This window comes from Mixophyes fleayi, chromosome 7 (genome assembly GCF_038048845.1).
Source record: "Mixophyes fleayi isolate aMixFle1 chromosome 7, aMixFle1.hap1, whole genome shotgun sequence".
Taxonomy (NCBI): domain Eukaryota; kingdom Metazoa; phylum Chordata; class Amphibia; order Anura; family Limnodynastidae; genus Mixophyes; species Mixophyes fleayi.
This window is the reverse complement of record NC_134408.1, coordinates 38586126-38600165: the sequence shown is the minus strand read 5'-3', so window position 1 is coordinate 38600165 and position 14040 is coordinate 38586126. Positions and strand designations below refer to the sequence as shown.

The 14040-nt window shown below is 42.5% G+C and overlaps 1 protein-coding gene across 3 annotated transcripts in view; it reads left to right on the top strand.

Moving 5' to 3' along the window:
- LDAF1 (lipid droplet assembly factor 1) overlaps positions 1 to 14040 on the top strand; it is a 72488-nt gene that overhangs the window by 30428 nt on the left and 28020 nt on the right. For all 3 annotated transcript variants that reach the window (XM_075179715.1, XM_075179713.1, XM_075179714.1), the window contains exon 4: positions 1703 to 1871. In XM_075179715.1, the coding sequence (XP_075035816.1) occupies positions 1703 to 1871 (169 nt within the window). The remainder of the gene's footprint in view (positions 1 to 1702; positions 1872 to 14040) is intronic.

Here is a 14040-nt window from a genome sequence, read left to right as displayed (position 1 = left end):
CTTGATACTCTTAACGGATCCATTAGCCTATTAGAAGAGATTGCTCGACCAGGTTAACCCTTGGAATGCCAGTGTGATTTGTTGATACATTTGATTAACAAGCTGTGTGTGCTTGTATCTACACAGTCTGGAGGTGTGAAGAGTTAACCCTGTGTGTGCTGGTGTGGGTCTTGTTAGTTTGTGGATAACTAGAAGCCTGTGTGCCAGTGTGGGACAGTATATTGGGGTCCTATTGCCTGGAACCAATAGGTGGTGGCAGAAACATTGAAGTGTCGGGGGGTGTGAGAGCACTGTGTTGGGGGCAGTTCCGTAGGTCTAGAACCTGTGTGATAGGTGAGAGAGACTGCAGGCTGAAATCGTGTGTGACCTCATACAGCAAACACCCCAACGTCACGGCAGCTGGGAGCACGTTCGTGACACCCACAAAGAAAGAAAGATGTATATACTTTCCATGTCTTTGTGGGCCACTTTAAGATGTTTATAGCTCATATTTTCTACTTGGCATATTTGTTTAAAAGTTTTACCCCAAATCGTGTCTGATGGATTTCCAACTATCAAGAATCATTTGACATATTTAAAATGGTGTTTGTGAAGGTCCTGTATTCCCTGATTTTGGGCAATAGTTTATCTTCCACACAAGCTCCAGATATTGAGCTTTCAGAGGGTGGATCCAGTCTCGTATCTGAGCCAGAAGCTCTATACTTAGGAAGGGAAGCATTTCACAGAGTGTCTAGTATTTAATAAGGGCAGTTGAGGCTCTCCAATACTACCTTTGTGGGTGAGGGTGCTTTTTGTGGTTTTTATCATCCACACTTCTCTGAAATGGTTACACACTAATCCGTAATTGACCAAGTGGCATCTAGCATTACAGCCCTTTTTTCTTTTTTTTTTTTTTAATGCCATTGCCTGGGAAACTCAAGTGGAAACTCAACCAACCTTTAACGGTAAAGCCATGTGATAGGTTGTATGTATTGTTAAATAGGTGTGGACAACTAGAATCTAATTATCATCCTAGATATCAACTTGCTTTCTTTGCACTTGTTACTGTGTTCCTTATTTTTGGACACCTGTTTGTTTTTAATTCTTGCACCTTTGCCATTAAATGTCATATGCTTGGAACTTCCTTGTCTCCTCACGGTTGACTTGACACTCTCTGCTACACACCTATTAACAAAAGAATCCGTTGCTATTGCAGCATGAAACAATTATATATTTTTTTTCTTTGTTAAAGTGCAGTAAATACTAACAAACAGATTTCACCATTGTCTTATGTTGCAACAAGGTTACTTGTGCATTATTGAAGCTTGTTAATAGTTATCAGTGTAAATAAATTGCAGGGTAAGTACCAGTTCATGGAAGTTTTAAGTTGCTGATGTTCATTTTCTCCCACTATTTGTAAATACTTAGTAGCACTTCTTGTTATGTCTGTTAAGTGCATTTTTTAATGTATATTTTATGAATTTGCATATGTACAATACAGTATAATTGTTTTATGATCATCACCACTGGTGACATATTTGGAGTGCATTGTATTACAGTAATATAGAGAGAGGTCCATAGATGTATTTGCCCAGTAGTAATGCGTCCCTAGAAATTGAATTAATTGACTTCTATGTATATTTAATCCAATAAGTATAATACGATTGGAAACTGAACTATTTTATTTCTATCAGCTTCTCATTCTTTTATATTTCTTTGATAGGTGGTCGCCTTCATGAATTCCCCTGTTGGACAGTACTTGGATGAGCGCCCCTTCATGTCCTTATCTCTTCTGGTGTTTGTTGCATTGTCTGCTGTTCCGGTTGGTTTATTTCTGACTGTGATCGCTGGGACGGCAGTAACCGCCTGTCTTGGGGTCATAATTATAGAAGGTAATGTACATTTTTATCAGATAGACGAGGGTACAGAAAAGAGAAGGGTGGAAGCATTGGATAAACATACAAACAATATATATACTTATTTTTACTTTATTATAACGTCTGAGAAAGCGGTATCTGCAATTTGATGGATATATGGAATTTGAAGATTGTGGAGGTATTGAGATCAGGGATAGCATGTCGAAATGAGGGGTTAATTTCAACTCAAGCAGCCTGCACCTTGCTTGTTACATAAACATACTTTTTATCTTATCATTCCCTTCCTGGCAGTGATGGTGTACCCCGGACTATTATGGTGTGAGATCATATATGCTTAGACCTTAATATTATGTACCAGATAGGATATGCTTTATTGTTGTTATTATAACCAAATGCTTTATTTGAGTGTACAGTATACTGACATACTTTCCTAAAAGCTGCAGTGGAACTACTGCACCCAGAAAGCAGCTAATTATCTAAACAATGCTCCTGCCTGGTCAACGGGAACTTCGCTATTCAACATGGGGATCTATTCTCCAGAAACAATGAGCAGCTAATTGCAACTTTTGCGATTAGACTTTGCATATGCCAATGTAAAATGTAGCTTTTAATTGGAAAAATGTGTTCTTGCTTATTTTCTATTTATGGAATCCATGTGCTCAGGTGTCTCTATTGGAATATTTGTATTTATATTTTACTGGATATATAACATATGTGTTTACTGGTTAGCCTACATAAATATCTGCCTGCAGACGGAGAGTACTGCTCTGTTGTACAATCACACCAAAGGCTAATCCCTAATATTAGAAGTGACCCATCCCTGTACCATTGACATCTTCCAAGCATAGCAGAAATACTGGAGCCTTCATAGCCGGGTTCTGCATAGCTAGCTAGGAGAAAATTGCCAGCTTGAGAAGCACCAATCAGGGAAAAGGAGTGTGTGCAGGCCTCAGTCTCCTAAGATCCAATTGGCTACAAAGCATACGAAGAAAAGGTCCAATCAGCATAGACCTGCTCACTACAGTGGAGCAACTTTTCCTTTTAAAAGGGATTTCCACAGCAGCATGGAGATATTCACTAGGTATGTTTTGCTGAGTCAGACTGGCATTGAGGCTAGGATTTCTGCTGGTTGACATGCCGGTACAATTGGTCTCTGAAAGTCTGCCTGAAGGAAAGTCGCAAGTGCTGCCTTTGTACTGAGCTCTCTCTACAGGTGTGGGTGCCTCTGTGAGGAGAAGCTTGGATGGACAGTCCCCTGAGAGTGGCTAGAAGACTGGTGATGTGTTATGCCCATATGTTGGCTGTGCCAGACAGGGGCAGATCTAGACTTTTCTTTTAGGTGGAGCAGTTTATCAATCCCGACTCCACCCCTATCCAGTTCCGACTCCTGTAGGCCCTGTGGCCTACAACACTGTATGTCACAAAAATAATGTATTTTAGGATGCAAGTCAGTCAGATGCTCCCTTCATCATACTATTCCCCCTTCATCACACTGGGGCCCTCTTCACCCTGTGCCCCTTCGCAGCCCACTCTTGCCCTCTCGCAGCCCAGCTCCTCACTGGCAGTGGCAGGACATGATGATCACCTCACGCCTGACAGTCAGTGAGGGGAGGAAGGCACAGGTAAGAGATAACAGGACAGTGTGTCCCATCGCAGTCGAGGCGGCAATGTGCTTGGGGGGAGGGGGGGAACGACACCTAATTTGTCTCCCCCCCTCCTCTGAATCCGCCCCTGGTGCCAGACTGTAATGTATATTGGTAAAGTTTATATTGCTGTATGGTGCTACAGGGTACGGCAGCCAGGCACAATAAGGGCTTTCTTTTTAGAGGAGGACCTGGCAGCTGCGCGGCATATGGCTATCACTAAACCCAGTATATCACAGATGGAGAATTAGTACGAATGAGTTGAGATAGGTAAAGATAATAAATAAAGGTGAGTTATTTAATAGACATACCTCGTATACATTGTTGCAAGTTCTTCAGAACATTAGTTGGAATTCTAACTTATAGGGGCATATTCAATTCTCGCCGTTTTCCACAGCGTTAAAACTACTACCGTTATTACGGTAATAGTAAGCTGGATTTCAGCTTGCGGCTCAGGGAGCTGCGAGCTGAAATCCAGCGAGAAAACTACCGTAATTACGGTAATAGTGCGCGCGCCGCGAGATTTTCGGCGTTTCCGCCGACCATTGAATATGCCCCATAGAGTTTAAGTTAAGTATAATATTCTAGGCAAAAGATTAATTTTACTGCAGCAAGTTTTGCCAGCTATGTAGTAAGAGCTCCACTTCTGTTTTATTGTATCAGTCAGCTGTGGGAAGTTGGCACCATGCAATGGGTCATTGCGTCTGGTCAGGCGGGTGCCCAGGTATTTAATCTTTTGGGGCTGTCAATAAAACCTGTAGTTGTCTTTGTTGCGTGTTGCACTTCTGAGGACATATTAAGGGTTGAGCCTCTGTCTTCTCTGCATTGACTTTGAAATTAGAGAGTGCCATAATTGGGAATCCCTTTCCATAGTAAATTCATCTTAATGTAGTAACTTATCCAGTCACCAGATCTCCGTTCAATTCACTATCTGAAATATAAATTAATCCCCCTATGGATTTAGAGTATTGTGAGGACAGATGAAGGAGCAACTCTCTATTCAGTAGATGTACTTCTGAACATTTTCGTTATGCTGTCTTGAAGGAGGATCATAAACAACCTTTATTTGTTATTTTCATCGTGAAAGATTAGTTTTCATAATTTCTTGGACACCATGAGTGACAGATGTCCTTGCAGTAATAGGATGCCCACGATAGATGATTGTATATTCCATCATTTTAAACATCAAGCACTATGTTTCGTGTAGCAGTTTTATAGCCTACTTCATCATACACACTGACCAACAAAGCATTTTAAATGGGCAATATTTTAAGATTTTAAAAGTAACTTTTCTGATGAATATCATGACATGAAATTGAATTAATCTACATACGTTGCCTCCTACTATTAAAGGAATATATAAGGTAACTTCCATAAATATAAGTGATCCTTAAATCAGCTGCATATAAATCAACATGAACTATTTATTTAGAGCCACTAATTCTGCCGCGCTGTACTCGCTCACATCAGTCCCTGCCCCATTGGAGCTTACAGTCTAAATTCCCTAACATACACACACAGATAGAGAGAGACACTGGTCAATTTAATAGCAGCCAAGTAACCTACTAGTATGTTTTTGGAGTGTGGGAGAGCCCCTGGATGAAACGCACGGAGAGAACATACAAACTCCGAACAGATAAAACCATGGTCAGGAATCAAACTCATGACCCCATGACCTCAGTGCTCTGAAGCAGAAGCGCTATCCACTAAGCCACAGTGCTGCCCAAATAAACTGTCTGTTATAGCTGTTATAATTTAGACTATCTGTTAAGTCTTATTCAAGGACCTTTTACCTTCATGTTTGTACATTATTACATTATTGTACAGACTTTCCATAATTGGCACTTTAGTTTCTGTAATTCCATTTCAGAGATAGCTTTTTACAGTCTAAATTGCCATTATTGTAATGAGTCGGTCTCCTGCAGGGGAATCCTTGGCATAATATTGTGATGCCACAAGCTTTGGGCAATTCATAGCTATTCATAGAAAACACCAGCATCCATATAGAGCTGGCCATGAATGGGGTTGAATGCTCTGATATTAGGTATTTTCTATAATATGACATGATTTAAAGGGTAATTCCTTATTTAAATGATCTCTAATGAAGTTAATATTTGCTCCAGAAATGTGTGTTTTTGTTTGACTGATTAAACACTCTCTTTAAATAACTGTGCAATATGTTGGTATTATAGAAATAAAAGTTAGTAATATAATAAGTGTGACCCCCAGAAATAGTTTTTGTAGAAGAATCTATGAATTCCAGCTTTAGTTTTTTGCTTTGTATCTTTGTGGGGGATGGACAATCTGCAATGACATCACAGCAATACTTGTGGTAATCAACTACAATTCTTTTTTTCATTGCAAACATCCATAAGTAGCACAATAAACTGCATAACCTGGATGTGTTTCACTCTCTTAACCAAAACCTCCTAAGATATATACCACTTAACTTATCTAAAAATATCAACACTGACTTATGAAAGTGGCTAAAGAAGGTCACAGTTTATTAATTCATTAAAAGAATAGGTGGCGGTGAAAGTGAACCGTGAGACGGCTAAATCAAACTGATAATTGGAACCACGCATAGATGGCTAATGGCCTACTCCACTTAACGGAACAAATCGCCTGGCCAGCGCTAAATCTGACTTCAGAGTGACTACACCCCCTCCCAACTACACAATGACGCGCCCTCAGAAGTAGGCCAAGGGATCCTCATCAAAAAGGACCATGAGTCACGTACTTTGAAGGGGGTAGCACCTGCGGTCAATCGGCGATAACGCTGTAACGATCAGTCGCTGCCCACAGTGACTTACTACCACCCTGGACGTCCTTAGGGGACTGACAGCCCGCCATTGCCTAACCTACACAAAAACTTCTATGCGACTATAGACCCGCTGAATGAATATAACTAAAACCTTCATCTGTGAGGTGAACCCCATCCCTGCGAAACAACTGCGCTTGTTCAGTAGCTAACAAGGGGTGTTCAATTACGGAGCCACCCAATTGTTTAACATGTACCTTTACTCCCTCGTTAAATTTCTTGACTACCTTTGTCATCACCTCCAGGGGGATGTCAGACCTACACTGGAGACGGGGCACTACCACAGACCATATCAAACTGATGGTCAGCCATTTGGTTTTGATGTATGTCAGGTCCTTGCATATCCTGAGAATTAGGTCTATTGACTTCCCTTTCCTGGCAGTTCATTCTGAGTTTCCCCTCCTCCTCCTCCGAACAGGATAAGGTAGGTTCGCGCCAAGAGTTGGGATGATTAACTGGAAGGCGGGCAGCACTGCCGCGAGATGGCCGCTGGATGTGGGGGGGGGTCACACAGTCTAATGGCGTGAGATACAGCCCGTTTAGGGCGGGGCATGATACTGGAGCAGGGAAATTAACAATATGACAGGAGAAAAAGGGGGAGAAGGGGGAAAAACAATAAGTGGGAATAGAGAGGGAAGGGGGAGGTTTAGCTGGGAATAGAGAAATGGGGAGAAAAACGAAAGGTTAAAACAATAAAGAAAACAGGAAAGAGAGTAAGACAACAGGAAATTAAAAGAGCAAAACCAGCATAAGCAAATTGGTATTTAAATACGAATCCTTTCACAGCAGGTCTTCCACTACAGTCTCCAGTAGTGAATGTGAAAGGGCATGCGACATGCTAGGACTTGTATACATAGATCTCCAGGCACTCCCCTTCCTTCCTCATTGGTTGGCCTGGGATGTGGCATTTTAACTCCTTGCAGGTAAGGTTAATTTTACTTACTCCCACATGTATGCGTTTAAGTGCTTTCATCCATATGGCATACTTGCCAACTCTCCCTGAATGTCAGGTAGACTCCCTGAAATAGGGGTGACATCCCTCACTTCCTGAAGAGTCTGGCATTCTCCCTGATGCTGAGCCAGTACAAGACGTGGTTGGCTTCGCCATCTGTGGCATGATGACACTGTTCAGAAATTGTGTCCTATGTCCATATATTGATGCCTATGGAGGTGGCCATTTTCATGGAGACCAAGATTTAATCAAAGACTGACCGGTAAGACAACATGACTTCAGTAATGGAGACAGAAATGTAAAGGACACTTCAGTCTCTAGAGATTCATTAGCTGCTTTTCTTTAATGCATAGTTGCCTACTCTCCCGGATTGTCCGGGAGATTCCCACATTTCTGGGAGACCTCCCGAGAGAGCAGGGCAACCTCCCAGTTCTCGCCCCTGCAATAGATGAGTGGTGCTGGGGGGGGTGGGGGTTGTCTTAATGACGCAAATATCGTGTCATCTTAGCCGTGCCCCCTGCTGTAAATGGCTATAATTAGAACAATCGTTTAGGGGGCGGGGACTAAATGATGCGATTCGTCAAGCCCCTGCCCATGCGCTCACTTCCCCCAGGATCTCCCTGAAGCCAACGAGGAAATGTTGGCAAGTATGCCATATGGGACTCTCTTGTTATACTTGTCACATTGTCTTCAGCATGCCTATAGCACATAGTTGCTTACTCTCCCGGAATGTCCGGGACACACATATTTTCTATGCGTTCTCCCGGTCTCCCAGGAGAGCAGTGCAAACTCCCACATCCTGCCCACTTCCCTGGTGAAGTGGGTGGGGCTGAATAATGCGGTTTACAGCGAATCACACTATCCTAGACCTGTTGCATTACAACAAGCTGTGGTTGACAGGGCTTAATGAAGTGATTTGCACTGTCACGTCCCTCCCTCCCTTTCCCCACTCGAACCCCAGGATCAGAATGTTGGCAAGTATGCTATAGCATGGTTTGGAGCAGTTAGTGCTTGACTCACGCTTGCGCAAAGCTGACCGTTGCAGAGAACTAACACAAAATGAGTGTCATAATGGGAGGGTGTCCGATAATGCTGAAGCTGCATTGCAGTTACCCAGAGCAAATAAACTAACCCCTGACTACTACTAAAGATAATTAAAGTATTGTTGTATCTTCTAAGCTAAAGCTTGTAATTACTATGTCGTATTGGCAAACATGGATGTTTGGGCCTATATATTTAATAAAAACCACTTGTTTGAAACTGTCCTTTTAAATATGAAGTAAAAAGAGAATTGTAAGAAAGTTAAAGGGCTATCCACTTAGATATACCCCAACACTCTTCAAGGGGATACTTAATAAGGAGAGTTGTCCCAAGGTGCACAATTTCTTTGAATTGGCTGAAAACTAACAACATTCTTCTTCTTTTTTATTATTGTTTTATTAACTACACACATATTATTAAATACACACATTATCACAATCTATGGCTACAAACACAGGAAAAACCTACAATGTACTAACCCAATAATAAACAGGTGTTAGGAACCCCCACAGCCAGCAACACAAAACCCGGAGTCTGCTCAGAAGTCTGGTTTTCACTGGAGCCCCTAGTGGTGGGGACAGACTTGGCCGCAGACAGCTGAGGGTCGTGAATTGTGCGCAGACTGGGGAGAACCCAGCGATAGCAGATGGGAGAAATAGCAGAGTGAGGTCAGGCAAGGGTCAAGGTCGGCAGCAGACAGAATATCCAGGACACAAACCGGAGTGAGAGGGCACAGGCAAATCAGCAGTGTAGAAATCCAGGCAAAGGGACAAAAGGGCACAGGCAATCAAAACGGAGTCAGGAATCAGGCAGAAGGTCAGCAACGAAGAATCAATCCAACAAAGGTACAGCAACCAGGAACACGAGCAGGCTAATCAGCAGAAGCAGGAACTATAACCGGCATGGAAGGATTGAATACAAGTACTGGCCAATAGGAAGTGTCAGAGGCCCAGGAGTTAAGTGGCCAGCTGTTTCTTTTTAGTTTGCGCACGCGCCCGGCTGTCCTGGATGCCGGGACGCGGCGCTACACAAGGGAAGCATTCCGACCGTTGGCAACGGTCGGGGGTAAAGCGGAAGGGACGTCCCGGTCGTCATGACGAGGGTCGGGGCGTCCAGCAGCAGACGGGAGCGAGTCGCGGCGGTGCCCAGAGCCGCCGCGGCTCGTAACAGGTAATACAGTATATAATATTAGTCCCAGGTGGAGGGTTATGCTTTTGTGGCAAAGCCTGTCTGTAAGATCATAGATAAGAATAGTTGGTCAATAAATCCAGTGAAGAATGTTATTTATCCTAATGCAATATTTTACTTCTGAACAGTCTATATACTTTCCAGATATTATCAAAGATTAACTTTGCTGCATTCATATTACAATTCTGAGCTTCATTCATGCAGTCGGGCAACAAGTAATAAAGTATTTAACGTCTTCGTTACTTGAAGCCTTACTAGTTAATTATGTCAAAACAGCATAATTGGACGTTTGGCTGATAGTAATAAGTACGTTTTTAACGGGTACATCATTTTATCCAGCTGCCATCGTCTTCATCTCCTTGGCTGATTCTATAAAATGTATTTAAAAATTTCTCAATAATACAAAAGGTCCAAAGGTCATGGGTCAGAGTGATGTGAAGGAGAGCATTTATGGCAGCATAACAGAAATTCCGTTTTCATATTGTAAAGCACTTGTATCAGTAAGCCACTACACGATTGTGTCAACTTAGAGGTACAAGATGTTAAAAGCAGAAGAAATGTAGAAATAAAACCGTTCCCTAGGTCACAATCACCCTCACCATTTACATATCATAGTGGCTAGTTCCTGTAGGAAGACTTTACCCATACATATACCAGAGCCAAATCAATACAAAAACATGGCTTTGACTCTTTCTACATTGACTTTTGAAGAGACAACTTCAAATACCCCCCCCCCCCCCCCTCCAGGACAATAGAGAGACATTGAGCATTGGAGGACATACTTGAGAACATTACATAGGAACACACTGGGAAGGAGGCCATACTGCAGTAAGATGATACTGTACTCCTCTATAGGAATGCTGGAGATAGTATGAGAATTGGAGATGACGTATGGGAATTATCTAGATTATGGGACTGCCATATTTTACATATGAGAATGTTACGTAGGAGACTTGCCCATGAAATCCGGGAAGTAACACACATAGGGGTCTGTTTAATAATCTCCTTATTTGTGCCCTGTTAAGAAACATCTGTTATTGCCACTATTAGCAGCGATATCAAATGACTTGATCGAGCCATGTACCTCTATTGTCATGCCAGGACAGTACAGACACTGGTCAGAACCTGGAAGTCCAGCCTGCCAGAAGGGATCCAAAGACATAGGCTACAACTTCTGATGCTGTCCTTTGATGGTGTTAGCTATCAGGGTCAATCTTCGAAAAGCTAAGCTTTTTGGAGCTTGTTAAATTGCTCCAGACCGCATTCCCGATTGAGAATTATGGGGACTATAGTATTCTGTGTTAGTTTGTCTAACGCAGGAGATATCTCTGACATATCCTGCGTTAGATTTGCTTAAATCGTACGAAAAGTAACATTTCCACATGGTTTTAGGGTTGATAAATAGGCCACCATAATAAGAACTAACATGCATAAGTAAAGGGAGAGTATCTACACACAGATTGGCACACACATCTATAAAAAAGGCACAGAATTTAGAGCAACTCAAACTTCTTATTGTATTATATCATCTATGTTGAACTGTTTTATATTATGTGTACTGTGGGTAAAGTTATATGTTAATGAGAATATAACATTTTAAATGAAGCTCCCTTTCTTTGTGTAATCTTTACTGATGTAAGTAAGATTGTCCAGTTGATGTGTTGTGTATCTAAGCTTATATAGTGAGTGTCTGCGTGTGTGTGTAACTGGCAGCCATACTTGTCAGAGAGATTTTGTAAAGGAGATAATGTAGGAGGACCGAAAAATAAAAATTGGATGCATTCTTAAAAGGTACTGGCACATGCTATTTAAAGAAATAAATCTTCTATGTGGAATTGCTGTTTTAACTTAGATTGGTTCCTAATAATAATAATACTTTATTTCAAAGTCGCATATATAGATCTCTGTCTATCTATATATCTCATCTTGCCATTTGTTTTATTCAAGGCAACATGATATTAAATAGTGTCTGAGCTATTATCACTCAGACCAAGAGTAATGAAATTCATTTAAATTCTCTACAATATGTCCCTAGTATCACAAAACAAGTATTTCTTTCATCCATCTGGGGGACACTCCTTAACCATGGGGTTGAATCGGGGGGAGGAGTCTGGCACCCAAAGAGGTAACATTTTTCAGCTGACAGCATATCACCCCCGCCAATTTCCACAGTTTGAATTGGGTGCCCTTGGAAGAAGGTTGCACCTGAAGAGCTCCAAGAGAGACCATGAACAGGGTTCACTGGTTATAGGTTTTTTTTCCTTTTCTTTTGCAGTTTTTTTTCTTTTGACAGCGGCGAGAGGCTCCGTGTAAACGGAGCTGACTCGTGGGAGAAGCGCCTGTCGGGGGGGGGGGGGGCGGCGGCCCTGCTGACAGAGAGGTAAGAAGCGCTTCTCACAGCGGGAAGCAGTCGGAAAGAGACTCTCCCCGCTGATGCAGGACGGGCACTGCCATTAGGCAGAGAGCGCCTTTACTGCTGAGGTTCCCCGGAAGCCAGCTGGAGTATACAAAGTTCCTCCTCCCATGGGGATGGCAGTGAATTCTTGAGGATGGCGCGCTTTGAGTAGCGCTAGCGGGGAACACATTCTAACAGGTTTTCCCCTAATATAAGAGGGCAAAACGCTGTTAAAGTAAACAACACAGGAGGAAAACCAGTGGAAGGGGAATGTGTTTGAGGAACACCGCTACCCCCCCTGCTGAGTGAGCACGTCGAAGATACCTTTTGGCGCCAAAGTTCAAAAGGAGGACAGATGCAACAGTTATTTGGAGAGAAGTGCACTGTTGACACATATCTTCCACGCTAAGTATCACTTTGTTTCTTCTGTGTATGCATGTGTATTATAAGACTATGAGGTGTTGAGAGATCTGTGTTTAAGGAACACTATAAAGTTCTCCAAACATGTCTTATTTAATCAGAAATACTATGATATGTTAAATAACCTAGTCTGTATTTTCTGATAAAGGTTGTGGAAGTGTTTGGGCGTGCCAAACATATTGTCTGTTCCAAATGTAATGCTAAATGGGCCCAGGTGTTCTGTGCTAATTGCAGTCATTACTGAAAAACCTGCTGCAGCCTTTCAGCTTGACTAATTATATCTTATACTCTCTATATAGAGGAAAAGGAACAGAAATACTATCTTTTGACTGGTTCATAGATAAATATGTACCTGTATTTTGCGGTGTGGTAGCAAAATGTGAGAAAGATAAAGCAACAGGATTTTGCCTAAGTAGAATGGGGAAATCGCTGTTAGCAGAGACACAGAAGGAGATTCCAGTGGTAGGGGAATGTGTTGAGAAGCACCTCTTCCCCTCCCCCACTGAGTGAGCACGTGGAAGATTCCTTTTTGGCGCCAAGCTTCAAAAGGAGGACAGTTGCAGCAGTCATTTGAAGAGAAGTGCACTGTTGACACATATCTTCCCCGCTGAGTATCACTTTTATTTCTTCTGTGTGTGTGTGTGTGTGCATGTGTAGACATGTATATTATAAGACAATGATGTGTTGAGAGAACTGTTGTTTATGAGAAAACTATAAAGTTCTCCAAGCCTTTCTTATTTAAATCAGAAATACTATGATATGTTAATATAACCTAATCTGTATTTTCTGATAAATTGGAGAAGTGTTTGTGAATTTTGAAACGTGATTTAGTTTTTCTTATCTTGTGATGGCAGATAAAAGCAAAACACGTACCAAACATAATGTCTGTTCAAAATGTAATGTTAAACTAACAAATGAACGGCTGGATCAGGGGGGGCTCTGTGCAGCCTGCACTGTGGCTCCTGTGAAACAGCCTATAGACACCTCCACCATAACGGTAGATCCTCCTGAGTGGGCGGCTGCCTTAACACAGGGAGCTAATACCCTTGTAAATCTGTTATCTAAACCAGTTGAGATCCCAGCTACATCTGTGGTTTCTCAGGGTATAACAGTAGGAATGACAGATGAGTCATTTTCTCCAGGGGTCTGTGTATTTCCCTCCCCAGCCCTCCCGGGGGTTTCCCAGATGGGAGAGATGGGTTGGTCAGCGGTGGCTAAAAGCCTGGACCGGCTTACCCATCTACTGGAGAACCCCAGACACAAGCGTAGTGTTAAAAGACGTAGACAAACAGCTAAAGCGCTGTGGTCAGTGTCAGACTCTGAGAGTTCCTCAGAGGAGGAGGGGGAATTGTTGGACAATTCAGATGTGTCCATTATAGAGTCAGAAGGAAACTCTAGGCACCAGGGTATGGACGACCTGGTAAGAGCAGTTCGTCAGACCCTGGGGTTTGCTGAAGTAGAGGAGACGAAATCCTTGGACCGCTCCCTCTTTAAGAAGGCTTCTAAGCAGGTGGTCAGGTTCCCTCCCTCAGTTGAGTTGAGGTATATTGTAGAGGCCTCTTGGAAATATCCAGAAAAAAGGTTCTCTATGCCAAGGAAGTTTGGCGTATTGTATCCCCTTCAGGAGGAGGATATGACCCGTTGGGAACAGGTGGCAAAGGTAGATACACCTGTGGAGAGATTGGTTCATCAGACTATACTACCTGTACCCGGGTCAGCGACCT